This window comes from Anabrus simplex, chromosome 1, assembly GCF_040414725.1.
Source record: "Anabrus simplex isolate iqAnaSimp1 chromosome 1, ASM4041472v1, whole genome shotgun sequence".
NCBI lineage: Eukaryota > Metazoa > Arthropoda > Insecta > Orthoptera > Tettigoniidae > Anabrus > Anabrus simplex.
Window position 1 is genome coordinate 405358763 of NC_090265.1, and position 20665 is coordinate 405379427.

The 20665-nt window shown below is 41.8% G+C and overlaps 1 protein-coding gene across 1 annotated transcript in view; it reads right to left on the bottom strand.

Moving 5' to 3' along the window:
- bsh (brain-specific homeobox) overlaps positions 1 to 20665 on the bottom strand; it is a 96644-nt gene that overhangs the window by 30952 nt on the left and 45027 nt on the right. The window contains exons 3-4 of the mRNA XM_068227132.1: positions 16127 to 16320; positions 1189 to 1273 (exon numbers count right to left, since the gene is read on the bottom strand). Coding sequence (XP_068083233.1) covers positions 1189 to 1273; positions 16127 to 16320 — 279 coding nt within the window. The remainder of the gene's footprint in view (positions 1 to 1188; positions 1274 to 16126; positions 16321 to 20665) is intronic.

Here is a 20665-nt window from a genome sequence, read left to right on the forward strand (position 1 = left end):
CGAAAAATGTGTTAAAGGTTGTCCGATGGATCTTGAAACCCGATGTAAACAAATATAGTATACATAGGAAGGTCGTGTTCTGATTGGCTGCCGCCTCTGCAGCGTTTATCAACCATTATTTTTTATTTTATTATATTTAGGCAACTTTTAACTTAGCTAAATGCATTCCAGAATATTGTAAGTTATTTGTATTGTAACTTTAATGGGTAAATTTTAATGGGAGAGATTGTTTCGTATGGCAAATATTGAAACAAGTCTGATTATACAGTCATGTATAATTACGAATAGCGTTATTGTGTGAAGGTAGTGGAAGTTATGAACCATCGGTCTGGCAAGCTTCTGAAAATTGGTGAAAAAGAACTAGTTTTAAACGTGTTACACAAATTTTGTGAGAAGTACCCGACATTAGAAATCGATTCGTTAACGCTAGAATTTACCGGAGTGCCAGTATTCAACGAATAACACTACTTACGAAGGACTTTTTAATTTAATAGCTAATTAGTGACAGACGTCTATTAACCATGTTGTGAACTATGGGAATTAGATGGGATTACGGACTCTATGATTGCCCAGTTCAAGTGTAACCTAAATACGAATACTTCATTGTCGAGTGTAGGCGAGTACTCCAACACGCGTATTGAGGGAATAGAACTATTTTCGGCAGACGACTAACGAGACTACGAAAGTACAACTACTTTGAGTGGATAGTTAAATTATGAGTCATTTCTCAGTGTAAGTTCAATCTCATGCGGTTTCTCTTTAGGAATGTAATACTGTAGATTAGACCTAGACGTAATTGTCGCTTTTACGAAGTTAATCTGTTTTTATTGTGCAAGCGCACGAAAAATATCGTCGTGTATCAGTCTTCTCATACTCGGTAGACTGTACTTCAGGTAGCGAACATTTAGGGCCTATTGGTTTGGGAGGCCTATTTATTGCACTTAAATTCACTGTACAGTTCTCGACGTAGCGAGATTTAAGCAATCAAAGAGTTTTCTCACTGGAGGTATAGGCTACTTTGACTTGGTTTACATCGTGCAGCAAGTTACAGACCATAGTTAACTCACTCACGCGTTCCTTGCGCAGTGAGTACCAGCCTGTCTCTTCACTTCGCTCTTTTGTTTGCTGTATCAAATAAAATGCAGTGTTGAATGTACTCACCATGAACAGTGGATGTCCCATCAGTGCTCCCAGATGTTTGTTTAGAGTCCTCGTTCAGTTTTCTTAGCTGTTTCTTGTGCTTCATCCGCCTGTTCTGGAACCACGTCTTCACCTGCAAACAGAAATATTTCTTGATAACTTTCTTCAGTTTAAGCCAATGAGCTCGTTTTGAATTTTGGCCCAGAGTTTAAGGCCGGCTGCTCTTCTCGATGCCATGCAATTTTTCAGGTAATAAATTCAACCCAAGATTGATCGAGATTCGTCCGTCTGATTGGAAAGTCACTAGCTAAGCCAATGAGTTGTGAAGGAATACGTCTGGTAGGCCTACTGCAGCTGTGGATTGTGATACTTGATAGCAGGGCCTCGCAAACACCCAAAATCTCACGCGTGCAAATCGAGGCGCAACAGCTCCGTGCACTGTGCATCAGTCCCGCTCGGCTCTGCTCCGATCAACGCTTCGTCTCTGGGCTATTCGGCTAAGCTCGGCTAAGCTCGGCTCACCTCGGCTCAGCTCGGCTCGGATTTGGAGCGCTACGGAGGGAGACAGGGGGAGCGAGCGAGACAGGCGTGGGGAAAGAAGAGAGACAGCGCTATTGCTCCAAATCGAGGAGTGAGGGTCTGCACTCTGGTCAACCAAGCGAAGTCGTCTTTTTCACCGTGCACAATGCATGCACCAGGCGCACACACCCTGAGAGGCCCTGCTTTATAGAGCATATGCTAAATACGTGGTACTGAAACTGTTAATTTAAACACCTTCGCAAATATAATAATTACGTAAGGTATTATAGATATTGGTAAATCCGATTCCTTGGCTGAATGGTCAGCCTTGAGGCCTTCGGTTCAGAGGGTCCCGGGTTAGCTTCCCGGCTGGGTTGGGGATTTTAATCACGTGTGATTAATTCTCCTGGGTTGGGGACTGGTTGTTTGTGTTTTTTCCAACACTCTCCTCTACATATTCACACAATACACCACACTACCAACCACCACAGGAACACGCAATAGTGATTATATCCCTCCACATAGGGTTGGCGCCAGGAATGCATCCGGCTGTAGAACAGGGACAAATCCACATATGTGACATAGTTCGCACCCGTGACCCCACCAGGTGTGGGAAAAGTGGTAGGAGAAGAAGATGTTAGATATTGCTAACTCAGCCACTCATTCGTACGGCTTACTTGCACCGGGCTCGTCGCCTTCATTAATCCTTTCCCATCTCCTTTGGTCAACTCTTTTTTCTTTTCCGACCCCGACGAGGCCTAGGGAGTCTTTCATTTTCATGCCCTTTGTTGCCCTTGTCTTTCTTCAGCCGATACCTTCATTTCTCGAAGTGCCGGACCCCTTTTCATTTTTACTCCCTGATTAGTGCGAATAGAGGATGGTTTCTCAGTTGTACTTAATTATCACCACCACCACTAGTCATTCGTACGGAGTTACAACTGTATCAAGTACCTTACATACAGTACAACAGCTAAAGTAGCCTAAAATGTTGTTGACTGGCTGAGTGGTACACTTGATTAGGCTCTGATAAAGATACGGTATCAAATCTCGGTTCAGATGCATGTCATTTGAGAGAGCTGAAATACCGAGCAAGTTGGCCGTGCGGTTAGAGGCGCGCAGCTTGAGCTTGCATTCGGAAGATAGTGGGTTCAAAACCATTTCTCATTTTCACACCAAGCTAATTCTGAGTCTGTACCTTAAATAAGACCACGGCCGCTTCCTTCCCACTCCTAGCCCTTACCTATCCCATCGTCGCCATAAGAACTACCTGTGTCGGTGCGACGTAAAGCCAGTTGTACAAGAGCTGATATAGAAGGGGCTCCTGTGATTGATTAATTCATTTCTTTAAATTGTGATCACCCGGAAATTCTCCGTCTTTTAAAACCAATAGTAGTCGAAAAAATTAAAATTAAAAGTACAGTATGAATTTATTTATTTATTTATTTATTTATTTATTTATTTATTTTTGCTAGTTGCTTTTTAGTTAACACGTTGATACCGCATTCTAGGGCTACTTATCTTCATGAAGTTTTATCATAACATAAGCTGTAGTTACTTAGCATCTGAAACCCATTATAACCTGAAGTAGATTGAACTCACTTCTGAAACGAAGTAAACATAGCCTACCTACCAAAGTTAGTTTTGAAATTCGAAGATGACCACCTAGCGGCCGGCTCACTTTTTTATTTCCTTCAACGGACACACACACACACACACACACACACACACACACACACACACACACACACACACACACACACACACACACACACACACACACACACACACACACACACACACACAGTACACGTAATACAAAACGTGGAATCTCGACTTTATTTCCAACCCGCCTCCACGGTTAAATGGTTAGCGTGCTGGCCTTTGGTCACAGGGGTCCCGGGTTCGAATCCCGGCAGGGTCGGGAAATTTAACCATAATTGGTTAATTTCGCTGGGTTGGGGGTTGGGTGTATGTGCTGTCTTCATCATCATTTCATCCTCATCACGACGCGCAGGTCACCTACGGGTGTAAATCAAAAGACCTGCCCCTGGCGAGCCGAACTTATACTCGGACACTCCCGGCACTAAAATCCATACGGCATTTCATTTCATTTCCACATCAATGGCTAAGGTGTCTGGTGTATGGATTCTAGGGCTGAATCAATAGAATATTTTCAGCTAGATCTGTTTCGAGTATACCAGGCTTTTGACTAACGAGGAGGCACCGCGTTCTGTGTTGCACCGATGTATTTGCGATTTGGAGAGATGATAATAATAATGATACATTTCCAAGTTCCTTGAAATCTGCCACCTGAGTGACAGTCCCAAACGTAGATCAATCTTGATTGATTGATGAAAGGATACCTGTAATGGTTTAAAGTGGTTATGGTTTAGGGAGCCAATAATCGCCCATTTTAAATAAAATATTGAACATTGTGTCAAATAGCTGTTACGAAACCCTACACTTGTGTCATACGGGAGCTCAGTGCCAAGGCGCGGCAATCATATTTTACAGGCCTGGGTTCGGGTTCGAAACTAGTTGCCCACAAACAAATTTGTCTTTAATTATTATAATGTGTCTGTCTCTGTGGTGTAGTCGTTAGTATGATTATCTGCCAACCCCGGAGGCCCGGGTTCAATTCCCGGCTCTGCCACGAAGTTTGAGAAGTTGTACAAGGACTGGAACGGGTTCCGCTCAGCCTCGCCCAGTCAACTGAGTAGGGGTGGGGGGTGGGGGGTGGGGGAAAGACTCGATTCCCTCCTGCGCCATCTTCGAAGTGGTTTTCCACTTCTCCCCCAGGCAAATGCCGGCATGGTACCTGACTTAAGGCCACGGCCGCTTCCTTCCCTCTTCCTTGTCTATCCCTTCCAATCTTCCCATTCCCCCACAAGGCAGCTGTTCAGCACAGCAGGTGAGGCCACCTGGGCGGAGTACTCGTCCTCCTCCCCAGTTTTATACCCCGACCCAATGTCTTACGCTCCAGGACACTGCCCTTGAGGCGGTAGAGGTGAGATCCCTCGCTGAGTCCGAGGGAAAAACCAACCCTGGAGGGTAAATGGATTAAGAAAGAAGAAGAAAGAAAGAATTATGATAATGGTTTCTCTGTATTGCCCTTCAAGTTAACTTTTTTCAAAAGTTTTGACAAAGGTTGTATGTGACTGTTCAAAGTAGCTTTCACTTGTGGCGCATGATCCAGGAAATGTCTGTCTGTTAGGTCATCAGCCCAGAGGCTGGTTGGATACTCAAATAGCACCACCAAAGGCTATGCGGTTATAAGGAAACCCCAAAAACCAATGGCAGCACCAAAATGAGGCGTACTAGGCAAGATGAGGAGTGAGGTAGTTTGCCATTGCTTTCCTCACTGGGTCAGAAAGTACTATTGCAGCATGACTGACCCTGTGAGCAACACCTTTCGTAACACTCAGATGCACTAGTGCTCTGAATGCCATTACTCAGCACTACCCATACCCCAGCAGCTTCCATAATGTCACGGCCATGGATGTTGACTGGGACTTCGGTGGAAGCTACACTTTACTCTGGAAATATCTAGTGTATATTTATATGATACTCAGGCCTACCATAATGGAAAACTGTTAAGGATAAAGTAAAGTGTAGTATTTATTTAATAAAATGTACACAAATCCCTGTAGGCCTATCATTTGTATCCACGTTTATTCCTACCAACAATTTTTGTGACCATGGCTTTGTTAAAAAAAGTTGAAAGGTAGGCCTACTATAAAAAAAGGATATTAACGTCAAGAGTAATAATTGAAAAACAAAAATAAACGCAATAAAGAGCAGATGTTACAATAACCAAAGACAAAATGTTTGGGTGCAGTGGGTTTCAAATCCGGATCCGTAGATTGTGATTCCCTTTTTTTTTTTTTTTTTTTTTTTTTTTTTTTTTTTTTTTTTTTTTTTTTTTTTTTTTTTTTTTTTTCCGCACAAGCGCAGCGTTTCCTAACAGCTAATTGACACGATTCAAGTTTCAATAATCGTGAATATCTCTAAAACGGACGGGGGGGGGGGGTATCTGAATGGCTCAGACGGTTGAGGCACTGGTCTTGTGATCCCAAGTTGGCAGGCTCGATCGTGGCTCAGTCCGGTGGTATTTGAAGGTTCTCAAATACGTTAGCCTCGTGTCGGTAGATTTACTGGCACGTAAAAGAACTCCTGCGGGACTAAAATCCGGCACCTTGGCGTTTTCGAAGACGGTAACAGTATTTAGAGGGACGTAAAGTAAATAATATTATTATAAAACAGTGGGGTGGGGAGGTTATTGGCGCCTTAAAATACATATCAGTTCAAACTACTAGAAATGCCCGTGCACCTCTCCAAAGCACATATAAATCGTGACATACAGAACTTGGTACATCCTTATAAGTAGGACTACTATAGACCCCTAACTTACTTTTGTATATGACACAATATTATTTATTCTGATATCTACCAAACCAATCCGATCTCTACGTTATTTAAATGAAGTTTTGCGCAACCGGCCAGTGATAGTCCTATGATCTTAATTTACTGCAAGTTGTATGAATTCGTCTACAATGCGAATGACAGCACATGAATGTATGCTTCGTCGGAGGTTTGAGGAATTCTAGTTCGTAGACGTGAATCTAGAATTTGACGGCACCCTATCCTGGATAAAGACGCTCTGTCGACATCTGTGTAAACAAACTGTCTCATTATTGCCAGACATATCACCGAAGAGTGTCGTAGTGGTGCCATCATGGGGTCTTTCTCTGTCGTTTTTCTGCACTCCTCGCTGGGGTCACGGGCGCAGGGATGTATTCACGTATTAAGTTACGTATTTCCTTGTAGTGTGTAAGATATTTTATTTATCCTGGCAGAGTAAGGGATATATTCCGTTTATTACACTTAGACTTAAGGTAATCTCTAATACCTAATCCCCCAGCCTGAGGAATTAATCAGACGCGGCCAAAATCCCTGGCCGGGCTGGGAATCGAACTCATCTACGGTGATCATTTAGCCAAGGAAAGTGACACCACATTGGCGTTTTCCAAAGATCATCGAGAAGTTAGAAACTGCTATCAAAATGTTTAGAATGGAATTTTCAATAACCTCTTTCATGGCAGAGGAGTAATGAGGACAGTGGTTGAATTAACTTGTGATCCTTCTATTCAGCATCTACATGGGCCTACTGATGAAGTCACGTCTTGACCAATCTTGTAGGAGGACACAAGATATTGTTGACATTATTTATATCAGTGCTTTTAAGGAGAACATATTTGTTCGTGAGATGGAGTTTTCAGCAATCAAAAGATGTCAGCCGAGTTTGATATCTAATGGGTACCGGTACACAAAGAAGCCGGAGACTAGGTCTGGTTAATCTGTGTTGCGTTGTGTTACGCGACCATGTTGTGGAACACTACTTGTTACCAACAACAGGAAGAGAGCCGCGGGTGTGTTCCTGATGCGGCCAGCATTGCTGTGCACAAAGCTACGTCGCAGGCCAAGAAGTGACCTCGCCAGGAGACAGACACATGATTTCAGGAATGTTTTCTAAGGTTTCATATAGTAGACTGGCACTGGCTCTAAATATGTTTCAAATAATTTTCAACAGTTGACAAATACATCTGATTCAGCAAGAATAATTCTTTTATGAACTGAAATGTAATTGAAATGAAGTAGGCTACCAATGACAAATATTAAAAAACCTTTACTTGTGTACCTGATGAAAAGTATTCACATGTTTTCTTAGTAATGCGAGGGCCTCATTTTCTTGGAATTCTAAAGCATAAGGTGTTTTCATATAAAACATGCGCTGTATTTGCATGAAAACCTACTTTTAATAAAATAAAAGAACAGAAACACAGTCCATATCGGCATAAATCAATTACTTTGTTAAAACCTGTTTCCGGAAATTAAATTCCATCATCTGTAACATACAAATTTTAAATATAAATGTTATGTAAATCATTTCCAGGCGCGCAGACTTCGGGTAATTATTGTGGATGAAGAAAGGCAAGGGCCACGAAGGGCGTGAAAATTAAAGACTCCGTAGGCCTCGAATGCTCTAATACCATCGGGGTCGGAAAAGAACAAGAGTTGACCAAGGGAGGTCAGACAGGATAGATGAAGTGAGGAGCCTGGGCTCAAGTAATGATGAACATGAACACAGGCATGTGAAATGAGGAACAAATATTTATGCTAACATTCCTATATAATAACAATTTTCACAAAAAAGAAAAAAAACAATAATAGAGCATGTTTCTCAAATATATTTTTGAACCAGTCTTAGGTACGGAGTTTTCACTAATATTCACAAGTAAACATAAAAAGGGAACTTGATTCATAAATACATATTTTGAAGGAATATTGTACATATGAAGCTGTCAAAAATAATTACAGCAACAACCAAAAAAGCATAACTTGCTTCATACATTTTCTTAACAAATATCCTATTAGGGTACTGTATATTATGCATTTTATGATACGAAATGTGGAAAGGTCTACCACCTGATTTATCGCCTGAACAGTCTCCATAGGGAAATGTGGTTCTCTGAAGAAATGCCCACTTTCGCACCTCATTTCTTGATATTAAACCATCTACCACCTTCTCCAGATTTAATGGCTTAGTAGCCTCCGAAGACTATCAAACTTCACGTTGTAAGGGGACTTAACATCTAGGAGGAGAATATTTTTTGGGGAAAAATAGCACTCTGGCCCCTAAGATCTTTTTTTTGAATGGGGGGGGGGGGAAGAAAACGCCTTGCCCCTCCCCCAAAGACTGTGCCACTGCCCATTTCTAAAATATATTGAGAAAATTAAGGCTGAGTATGGTACCTACTTCCATGGAGCTGTTAAGCATTTTAAAAATTCTATAAAAATACACTTTAAAAATCCATGGATTATCCGTACGGGTCCATGGCGTCCGTGGGTCACTTATGACCCCCTTTCGTGTATGCCCAGTGTGGTTCTATACGGCAGATCTACTACCTCTCTTTTCATAGAAATGCCATTTAAAGAGGGCACACAGCTGTGGCTGGCGCTATCACACTTAAGCGATAAACAATGGATTTTAAAACGTCATTAAACACTATTAGGATGGTAGGCCTGGGACGAAACGCGACTCAGTCAGGTAGCAAGTCGAACCCCAAGCGGCCTGTGGGTGGGGGGATGCAGACGAAGAATACACCCACGATATCCCCTGCCTGTCGTAAGAGGCGACTAAAAGGGGCCTCAGGGGTTCTCAACTTGGGAATGTGGGTTGCCGACCACGGGGCCTTTAGCTGAGTCCTGGCATTGCTTCGATTTACTTGTGCCCAGGCTCCTCACTTTCATCTATCCTGTCTGACCTCCCTTGGTCAACTCTTGTTCTTTTCCGATCCCGATGGTATTAGAGCATCCGAGGCCTAGGGAGTCTTTCATTTTCACGCCCTTCGTGGCCCTTGCCTTTCTTCGTTCATTACTTCATTCTTCGAAGTGACGGATCCCTTCTTTTTTATTCTTTTTACTCTCTGTCTACCCCCTGTGGGTGGGGACGCACACGAAGAATACACCCACGGTATCCCCTGTCTGACGTAAGAGCCGACTGAAAGGGGCGACCAAGGGATGTTTGTATTAGAACCATGAAACTCCTTGTGATTAGCACCATCGCGCGGGGAACACCATGGATCCCCTTTACTTGCGAGTAGTACCGCTATGTTGGGTACACAATAGGTCTGTGATTAGTAGCAGCAGAGAGTGGTTCACTGTGGGTTTCCGGTACCCGTGATTAGTGCCACTATATGAGCGACACCGTGGGTCTGCGTTGCCTGTGATTAGTACCACTATATGAGCGACACCGTGGGTCTGCGTTGCCTGTGATTAGTGCCACTATATGAGCGACACCGTGGGTCTGCGTTGCCTGTGATTAGTGCCACTATATGAGCGACACCGTGGGTCTGCGTTGCCTGTGATTAGTGCCACTATATGAGCGACACCGTGGGTCTGCGTTGCCTGTGATTAGTACCACTATATGAGCGACACCGTGGGTCTGCGTTGCCTGTGATTAGTACCCACAATATGACGAACACCACGGGAATACCGGCGCCCATTTATTAGTACACCTAGATGAGGAAAACCACGGGTTTGCGTTGCCTATGAGTGGCGTCATTAACTTACGTGACCCCATAGGTCTGCGTTACCTGTACGACGTACAATATTTGTGAGTAGTACCCTAACGTTTGGAACACCGCGAGTGTACGCTACTCTTGATTAGTACCGCCACTTGAGAAATACCATGGTTCTATTTTACTAGCGATAGTACCATTATGAGGTGGGGGGGGGGGGCGATGATCTTGATTTTGGACCCCTTAGGACAACAAGAATCATCGATTCTGAATTTTGATTTGTAAGCTTTTTTTTTTCTAGTGGCTTTACGTCGCACCGATACAGATATGTCTTATGGCGACAATGGAATAGGAAAGACCTAGGAGTTAGAAGGAAGCGGCCGTGGCCTTAATTAGGTGAAAATGGGAAACCTCGGAAAACCATCTTCAGGGCTGCCGACAGTGGGATTCGAACCCACTATCTCCAGGATGCAAGCTCACAGCCTCACTCCCCTAACCGCACGGTCAACTTGCCCGGTGCTTTGTAAGCAGCCCCTTGGTCAGTAATACTAATTTTTCAATATAGTTTCTCGGAAGGTGAGGCATTGCGGGTCGGATCCACTGATTGTCTTAAGATCATAATCATTGTTTATCGTCATCATCTTGAATTCTAGCCTGTGAATCGATTTTGGAAATATTTTAATTTTCAGTGTTGTGAGTTGGCTCCACTTATTATTTTAAATTCATACTTATAATTTCATTCTTCATCATCACGTTTTAAATTCTAGTCAGTGGATGAATTTTGGACTTTTAAATTGTCATTGCATGCCGTTTCATTTCGAACCATTAAGGGCCGATGACCTAGATGTTAGGCCCCTTTAAACAACAAGCATCATCTTCATCCTAAGCGGCCTGTTTCTGGAATTCGGACGAAACGCTACGACACTAGACATGCACCCTTCTATTGGTGTAAAAAGTATCAGGAACTTTAACAAGTCAACAGCTGTATTTCGCGATAAAATTATCGATTTCGATTATCTCTCCTATGTGCACTCGTTTATATGTAAATTTATCAGAATAGAACAGTCAAAACATCTTCAGGTATATCTTCTTCACTGTAATATCGTGCTTCAGTTGCCTTCAGTACTACATTTAAGTAACGGTGTTATTCTTTTGAAGCCGACATATTTATAGACTGCCGTCCAAAGAGTTAACATGTGAAAATAAAAATTTACGTTTCTGCGTCGAAAGTTTTATTCTCTCTCTCTGTCATGAATAGCTATATCGGCTATTTGATTTCTTTTATATTACCGCACTTATGTAATAAATATTTAATTTTCTATTTATTCATATAAGTAGTCACAATAAATACAACTCGAGGACCAGATTCCCTCTAGATAATATTTCACTCGCAACTACATTGCTCGGGAAATTATTAATACAACCTGGAGCTCTCGTTATAGCATCTATGATAACGCTATGATTACGCTTCTGCCTTGTCGGTCCTGCTTGTACACAAGAAAGTTTCAGCCGGGCGGCTCGTGTGCTGTGTTCCACACCCACCCCTCCCACTTGCCCCGCCCCTTGTTCGCTCCCACCACATGAACACGACTCAACTCCACCTGCGCATTGACTCTCAAAATGAGCGTCTCTTTGTTTCTCCAAATGGTTAGGCTTTGCCGTGGTCCACATTCTTAGCCTGATGGTATGCAGTGTATTTTGGAAATGCCTGTCCAATAACAACGGACTGTATTAAGAAACGAAATCGACAATTTAAACCGTGAATTCAATCTTTATTCAAGTGGATCAACCGTCAAAGTATTTTATTCAATATTAATTTCATTATTTAATTATTTTACATGTTTTCAGGTAGATTATTATTATTATTATTATTATTATTATTATTATTATTATTATTATTATTATTATTATTATTATTATTATTATTATTATTATTATTATTATTATTTCCGCGGCTCCGTGGCTAAATGGTTAGCGTGCTGGCCTTTGGTCACAGGGGTCCCGTGTTCGATTCCCGGCATGGTCGGGAATTTTAACCATCATTGATTAATTTCCCTGGCACGGGGGCTGGGAGTATGTGTTGTCTTCATCATCATTTCATCCTCATCACGACGCGCAGGTCGCCTACAGGTGTCAAATCAAAAGACCTGCACCTGGCGAGCCGAACCCGCCCTGGGATCTCCCGGCACTAGAAGCCATACGCCGTTTCATTATTAGTCTATTATTATTATTATTATTATTATTATTATTATTATTATTATTATTATTATTATTATTATTATTATTATTATTATTATTATTATTATTATTATTATTACCTAGACTATATATTTAAACAATTATAAAAACTAAAGTCAGTCAGTCCGGCCATTCTATCCGGTCGATTTCCTTCATTTTTTTAACTGAAAGGAATTCATGCACAGATTTATCATCAGGTAGCCTACTATAAATCACTTAACTTCCGCCTTCCTCAAATTATTTCATTTTTTCAATTTCTTGTCTCTTTGAAGCAATCATATTTTTGGTTCTAATTGAGGTACGGAGTTTGTTTTGACCTAACAACACCCAGTGGATCAAGCTCTTTCATTTCAGCTCTTAACTATTCAAATTGGTTGATTCTCAGGAAAGTTATGAGTGCACATTCAATTTGACGTCTCAATTTCTTCGACACATGGCCACATCCAACAATCAGACGCCACATCCTCCTAGTTGCTATAACATCAGGCTCACTCTTTCATCATTAGACCACAGAATGTCGTTGTAGGCTACCTTCTTTGCTGTCCGCCCTTCAGTTCGGAAATAATCACTTGCATTGGAAGGTAGATGACGTAGCTGACCCATTGAGGTTGATATTTGATAATAAAATCATCGCCTCAGTGCTTGTGGTACTGGCCTGTTCCAAGATAGGCCTACTGATGTTCGTTTTAGAGTCCTCTTATTTTACGCTTATTCTTCTAAGACAGCGCTAGCTGTATTATCTCCAGAGATTTTGTGTATTCTGTAGTAGCCTACCGAGCAAATTGGTTGTGCTGTTTAGATCACGTAGGCCTATCTCTGAGCTTGTATTCGGGAGATGGTGGATTCGGATCTCACCGTTGGCATCCCTGAAATTAATTGTCCGTAGTTTCCCATTTTCACTCCGGGAAAATGCTGAGGCTGTGGGCTACTTTAATTAAAGCTACGGCCGCTACCTTTCCTATCCTTACGCTGCCGAAAATCTTCGATGTGTTTGGCGACGTTAAACCACTATCGAGCTTGCATTCGGGAGATATTGGGTTCGAACCTCACTCTCGGCAGCCCTGAAGATGGTTTTCCGTGGTTTTCCATTTTCACACCAAGCAAATGCTGGTTGGGGCTGTACCTTAGTTCCCTCTCACTCCTAGCCCTTTCCTATCCCATCATCGCTATAAGATCTATCTATGTCGGTCGGTGCTACGTAAAGCAAATTGGAAAAGAAAAAAGAATCAAAGCATTATCGAAGAAAAGTCTTCTGTAAGGAGGGTAGGCCTAATTATCTCAATAGTGAATACATTCCTTCAAATAGAGTTGGTGTTGGGAAGGGCATCCGCTCGCAAATCTGATCATAATCGTCACGTCATGCCGACCCCAAGCAGTCGCAAAAATGCCAAGAGGAAATCATTAATAATAATAATAATAATAATAATAATAATAATAATAATAATAATAATAATAATAATAATAATAATAATATCAGTTCACGGTTGAAAAGGCCTGAATAGTTTGAATGTTTTTAAAATTTGCAATCGAAGATATTAAATTATCATGGTGTCCTTCTGGGATCTTAATTGTTATTTTTGATATAGGCATAGAAGTTAAAGGTAGACATTTGTACAAGTAGAGGTAGGCCCTACATGCTTCCCCTAGTGCACTGTCACTGCGTTGTCCTACAAAGGAAGCTTGCAGTGGTGTCTCAATAGTGTAATAGCCGTATGGCAATCCAAATGAAAAGCCCACTGCTACACTGAAGCGAAACGCTGGTTATTTCACGATTGAAAAGGCCTAAATAACTGGAATGTTTTTAATTCAGGAGGTAACAGTTCACATTTATAGCTTAGATAAACTGCTACAAATAAACAACCGAAAACCTAAAACCGTCAATAATTACTTTATTATTCGTCGTTTAGATTTGCAACCTAAGACATACATCACAAATTAGGCTACATTTCCTTGGTCATTTCTTGTACATGTTCAATATTTTGATGGATAAAACAGGGACATTTCGGAATTCAGTGCTTCACGGTGCGGGTAGCTGTAGTCACATCCTAGTCAATGAAGCCTGGAGAACGGCTGAACAGTCTAGTGAGTGGTCCTGGCAGTCCAGAGACACACGCTATTAAACTGTGTAAAATTCTAGGACTGCACCCTGCAACATCCTATAAATCGTTACGGGTCTGTTGGGAGAACGGGTAAGTGATTTTAAATGCATAAAATTAATACCTTTGGCTCGGGGACTGGTTATTTGTCTTCGTCCGAATACATATCTATTTGTGTACACATAGTGTATCACACAGTGTAATAACCACCACAGAAACACGCAATAGTGTATACATCCATTCATGTAAGGTTGGCGTCAGGAAAGGCATCCGGCCGTGAAACAGGGCCAAATCCACATGATGTGCCGGCCCTAGGAAACTGAGATAAAGGCCAGAAAGAGGAGGATGAAGCAGAAAGTTATTATACTATTCAGAATATCCGGGCTGAATTGCTCAAGCGGTTGGTGGGCTCAATCCTGGCTCAGTCCGATAGTATGTAAAGGTATCAAATACCCCATCATCGTGGCGGTAGATTTACCACTCCTCTTCTTATTCTTATTATTTTTTCTACCGCGTTCCCCGCATCTGTGGGGTCGCGGGTGTGAACTCCGTTGCACATGTGGATTTGGCCCTCTTTTACGGCCGGATGCCCTTCCTGACGCCAACCCTATACGGAGGGACGTAATCACTACTGCGTGTGTCTGTGGTGATTGGTAGTGTAGTGTGTTGTCTGAATATGAAGAGGAAAGTGTTGGGACGAACACAAACACCCAGTCCCCGGGTCAGAAGAATTAATCAGATGTGATTAAAATCCACGACCCGGCCGGGAATCGAACCCGGGACCCTTTGAACCGAAGGCCTCAACGCTGACCATTCAGTCAATGGGTCGGACGGTAGATTTAGCACTCTTGTGGGACGAAATTCCGGCACCTCGGAGTAACTCAAAATCGTAAAAGAAATTAGTGTGTCGTAGAACCAATAACATAACTCTTTAGAATAGTATGAGCAATTCGTCGCAAACCAAATGTTCAATTTCAAATTATTTAATAGTCTGCTAATGGTGGTGGTGGTGATTATTGTTTTAAGAGGAAGTACAACTAGGCAACCATCCACTATTATAACACTAATTAGAGAGAGAAATGAGGTGGCGGCCAAAGAAAGAAAAGGCTCACGAAGGGTGTGAAAATGAAAGACACCCTAAGATTTTCAAACCTAATACTGTCAGGGTCTGAAAACCAAAAGGGCTGACCAAGGAAGGTCGGATATAATGGATGAAAGTGAGGAGCCTGGCACAAGTAAATGGAAGCGATGCCAGGAGTCAGCTAAAGATCCCCGTGGTCGCCAATCCACGCTCCCAAGTTAAGAGCCCTTGGGGCCTCTATTAATCACCTCTTACGTCAGGCAGGGGATACCGAGGGTGTTATTCTATCACCCCCACCCACAGGAGGATAATAGTCTACTAATAAAGGAAGATGAACGCTTAGTAGGCTATAGGCTACTGTATTTAAACCAGGTGCCTTATCCAAAACTCAACGTTGACCCCCAGCTAGGACCGAGCTTGATAGCTGCAATTGCTGAAGTGCGGCCAGTATCCAGTAATCGGGAGATAGTGGGTTCGAGCCCCACTGTCGGCAGCCCTGAAGATGGTTTTCCGTGGTTTCCCATTTTCACATCAGGCGAATGCCGGGGCTGTACCTCATTAAGGCCACGGCTGCTTCCTTCCAATTCCCAGGCCTTTCCTAACCATCATCGCCGTATGACATATCTGTGTCAGTGCGACGTGAAGCAAATAGAAAAAAGCAGCTAGGCCAAGGGCCGCTGACCGGGCATTCTGAGGCGGAATTTATTTACGCCACTTTCCGCTCTTCTTCTAGCCAACAGCACGTGGGCAAAACATCTAAGTGTTGATCACGTCCAATATTACTTAACTTCGGAGATCTCACGGGATCCATTGTTTCAACATGGCTACGTCGTTGGCCAAGGGAACACATCGATACATACAGTACACAGTGATGGTGATAATAATTACTACAACAAACTAAGCACACAGCTAGTAAAGTTTTGGATATTATATAGTACAGCCTACTTGACGAAGAAATATTGTGGACGTACCTGTGTTTCTGAGAGATTGAGCGCATTCGCCAGCTCCACCCGCTCTGGAGTTGAAAGGTACCGTTGAGCTTCAAAGCGTTTTTCAAGCCCTGTGAGTTGATGATCTGAGAAGACCGTCCGTGCTTTGCGTCGACGACAGTGCTTAGAGCTGAGCTCTCCTGCGCCACCGGCAAACAAAGAGCCGAACGGCAGACCTGGGGACAATATAGAACACGGTACACTCGATTCAATTTGAATGGTACAGGTGCATGGGGAAAGTTAACAGATAGTTTACAGGAGAAAGGAAATCAAGTTTCAAAAGCATAAACTCAGATACCTTTGCGCTTTTCCGACTGATAATATTTTACATTTTTTTTTTTACAGAATGTCAAGTTGTTTCATCCTGAAACTATCAAAACATTATGTTTTAATTTACCTGCGCAATTTATTATCTCATTAAACAATAACTGGACTTCGTTGATTCTTTACCCCCATCCCCCCACTCGGATTAAGAAACGAACAAATTACGTTTTGGAATGTCTGAACTGCAGTTGGACTATGCAATGACACGAATATTAACAAACAATATTCTAAGTCCAAAGAGAATGATGGCTCATCATTGTAACGTCTACTATGATTACTGGAACTTGCTTCCCCACATATACCATGCCCATGATCAGAAGCGTAGAAATGCGGCTGTACAATAATCCACGTTTCAGCTTGATAGGAAATCGAAAAGCACAAACGGCATGTATACCAATTCTAGCTTAAATGGACTGTATTGGTTGGACGTGATGAGTTCTGTTGGTTTTATCCATTGGACGTGATTTCTTCGATCTTCTATAACGTGCGGTGCATTGATATTTCCCTTGTAATGATTTCACATGTCGGTACACCCTCACGGAACAGCACGCAGAGGTACCAATAACACATTTCTGAGGTTTGATTTCTTCCAGTGTACGTACGAGTATCTTTCATTTATACTAAAGGTGTTTAACCTTGCGAAGCCTGAGGGCTACCTTACGAGTCTGGGGACTAATAAGTTACTTTTTATGGAAGTTCTGATGGTGGGCCGCAGCGCTCTATCTACCGAGCTCCCATAGACTATAGGTACGTCTTATTAATGTTTATGATTTGTTAACGACACATACACAATTACTTAGTAACTTATTGGCAGTAATATAGGATGATTTACATAAACTTCAAATTTGCCATTGATGCTTTCACGGCCCATCCCTTCACTATTGTTATTTCGTCTCGGTGTTTACCAAATGCGTACGTTCCTCATCGCCAGATGTATCATTCCAGGCTTGTGTCAATGTCATACACCTGTCAATGTTACGTACACATGTTATGTGACTCTCTTAGACTGATTCTGATGGTTCGATCAGCTTCCGCTTCGAACGCTAGCGCTGTGCCACGTCAGGGAGCCATCTGGTGACGAATTAACGTACCATTTCCACTTCTATTAGGAGTAGAACGTCTAAATTTCAAAAAGTCATTGTTTAAAAAGCCTTTCTCGTGGACAGTCAAGATTTTCTTCTGATGACGCAGAGCACAGTTCTCTGGGAAACGTAAAGACTTTCACTTTATTTTCTTGACACTGCTTCCTGTGCTAAACTAAAGTTATGAAGGACAGCTGGTGAGAAGGATGAGCGATAACCCAGCTCCTTAAAGTTAGTCTATGAAACCAATGTACAGCAGTTATTTTGCCTACTAGCCCCTGCCTCAGTTCCCAAAAATTAGGTGATAAAACTGATAGAACATAAGTTACAAGTTGTAAGCCCATAAGGCAGCTTTCTAGAGTTCAGTCCATGTGAACACAGTATAGCAGCCATCTTGCACCTATACGTGTCCCTGTGCTAGCTTTCTCCATAAGAGCCTATGTATAGTTGCCATTTTGCGCAGTAGCCCCTGGGCTAGCTTTCTCCATAAGAGCCCGGGTATAGCCGCCATATTGTGCAATCGCCATAGGCCGTCTCCTTAAGCCCTATGTCTCCCCATGGCTAGCTTTCTCCATAAGAGCCTATGTATAGCCGCCATCTTGCGCAGTAGCCCCTAGCCCAGGTCCCAGGAGTTAGTCCAATAAGAGCCCATGTATAGCGGCCATCTTGCGCATTAGCCCTTGGCCCAGAATCCCCTTTTTATCCCTACAAAAGTCTATACAGTATCATGTCTAAACCTCAGATTTTTACAGATTAATGAGAACGTGGCACTACTTGCATTTTGTTAACTTCTCAATGTTCGATATTGCAGTTCGCATAATTCCTTCCAAATATTTGTCCTGTGGGTTTCAAATGTTCCAACACGGAAAATGGCTATTCAGACACAAAGATGCTGCCAAATATAGTTGTCATTTTCATTTCCAAATGGTACAATACATTAGAGTTGGTAGAAATCAAGGAGTGACACTGCAGCAAATTTGGCTTTAAATTCAGGGTTACTTTGAATATCAGTATCCCATCTGAAAAGTTTTAGGCACTGTCTCAGGCTCAGCTTCAATATGAAATGGCAAAGAAAATAATTTAAACGGTTTTCGATTTTTCGAACATCTTTGAAGTCTGTTGTTGAACTAATCTTTAAGATAAGTCCTAGGAGTAGCGTATTTGATGGCGCTGTACTAACTAGTAGTTTCCAAGGTCAGCTGATAACTTACCATTGCAGTCGCTCTGTCTAGCTGGCAGACTCAAAATGGCACCTGAATCAGCATACTCTATTCAAACACTATTTAATGTTATGTTTGACTACACTGGGCCACATCAAATACAGCGGCCCGGGGGTTGCGTACAGCTTTATACTGTCAAATTTTAAGATAGTGTTTACAGTAAGTTTTTTTGCCTCTGCTGTAAATCCATCCAAAGTCACAGAACACTCTTTTCTTCCATCGGTGATACTGTAGTGCATGCTGCAGTAACCTTACTAACGTCACAGACTGGATGGTGAAATACGCTAGTCCCTTGAATTTCCTAGGTCTGTATAGTGTGGTGTCCGCATAATCAGCGATAACTTGTAAGATTTCTTTCAATGTGCATCTGATAATTTTATCTGAATTTTCTAGCAATTTGACAGGAGTTTGCTCAAAGGGAATTGTATGAAACTGACAAATAAGAGATGGACAAATTGAGGTATTTAGAACACAGAACTTTTTTATTAGTTTGTAAAAGAATTGAGGACACCAGAGATTCTAACTTGCTTTAGATTAATCATTGAAGCTTGAGAACTGAATGTGACAATATGCTCAAAGTTTACTCCCAAATATTTGATTGATTCTCCTGGAGAGATACTCTTGACGTCTTCGTAAGTTGAGGTATCTTCACCAATGAGCTTACCTTGAACAATATTAATACATACTGACTTGGACAGATTAATATGCAAACTAATCTCATTGAACCCTTGCATTGCCATTTGTGCAACTACAAGGGCAGATTATGTACCATCTGTGGCTTTTGTGTTTTAACTGGCGTAATCCTTGTCTTCGTATTTAAAAACACGCACCCAGCGTTCAATCCATCTTACTGTGATTTCAATTGTTGTGAATGATAAGGAGAATGACTGTATGTTTATAATTCAGCATAGTCTACTTTTCTTGACATGCTCAGTTTATAGAATATACGTTCAATCGTTACCTACATTATACACTCACAAGGCCGTGAAATGCAGGCCTTTTCAAGCCAAAAAGGTGGTCACAACTGTTCCACCTTTCTTCCGCTAGGTGGCAAGTTTTAGAACTGTCCTTGCCGAGAATTAACATTGTGAAGATAGCTCTTCAAAGCATTAGTGTGTCCTTCCTGTCTTATAAAATATAAATATCTCGTATTGGTTAATTCCTTCAATTACATTTGGATCTCTGCGCAAAACCACAATACATATACGGGAGAAGTTGGAATTCAAGAGGACAAACTGGGGCAAATATTAATTTATAGGAAGGGGTGTTAGGAATTGGAATAACTCACCAAGGGAGATGTTCAATAAATTTCCAATTTCTTTGAAATCATTTAAGAAAAGGCTAGTAAAGCAACAGATAGGGAATCTGCCACCTGGGCGACTACCCTAAATGCAGATCAGTATTGATTGATTGATTGATTGATTGATTGATTGATTGATTGATTGATTGATTGATTGATTGATTGATTGATTGATTGATTGATTGATTGATTGATTGATTGAGAGCAGTAGCATCTATCAGAGCAATATATAAAACTAACGACCTCCACAAACTCTCCACAAGAGCAACACTAAAATTATTTCATGCTGCAGTCAACCCAAGTTGCCTATGTTATCAAAATTATTCGGGAAAAAACTATCCTTAGCCGATCTAAGAACTTAAGAGAAAATAAAGGCAAGATTTCTGAGCGAATATTATGCGTACCTATGAACACGTAATCGAGATTATTGTACGAGCTCTGTAGAGAACCGTCCTTTATAGAGGATGATGAAAGGATGAAACAGGATCATATTTGGCTTGAATTCTACGCCGCAGACGCTATAATAAAGCAGAAATGGTCTGAAGCAAATTAAAAAGTACCACATTCAGTCATTTACGAAGGAAAGGTTCATTTC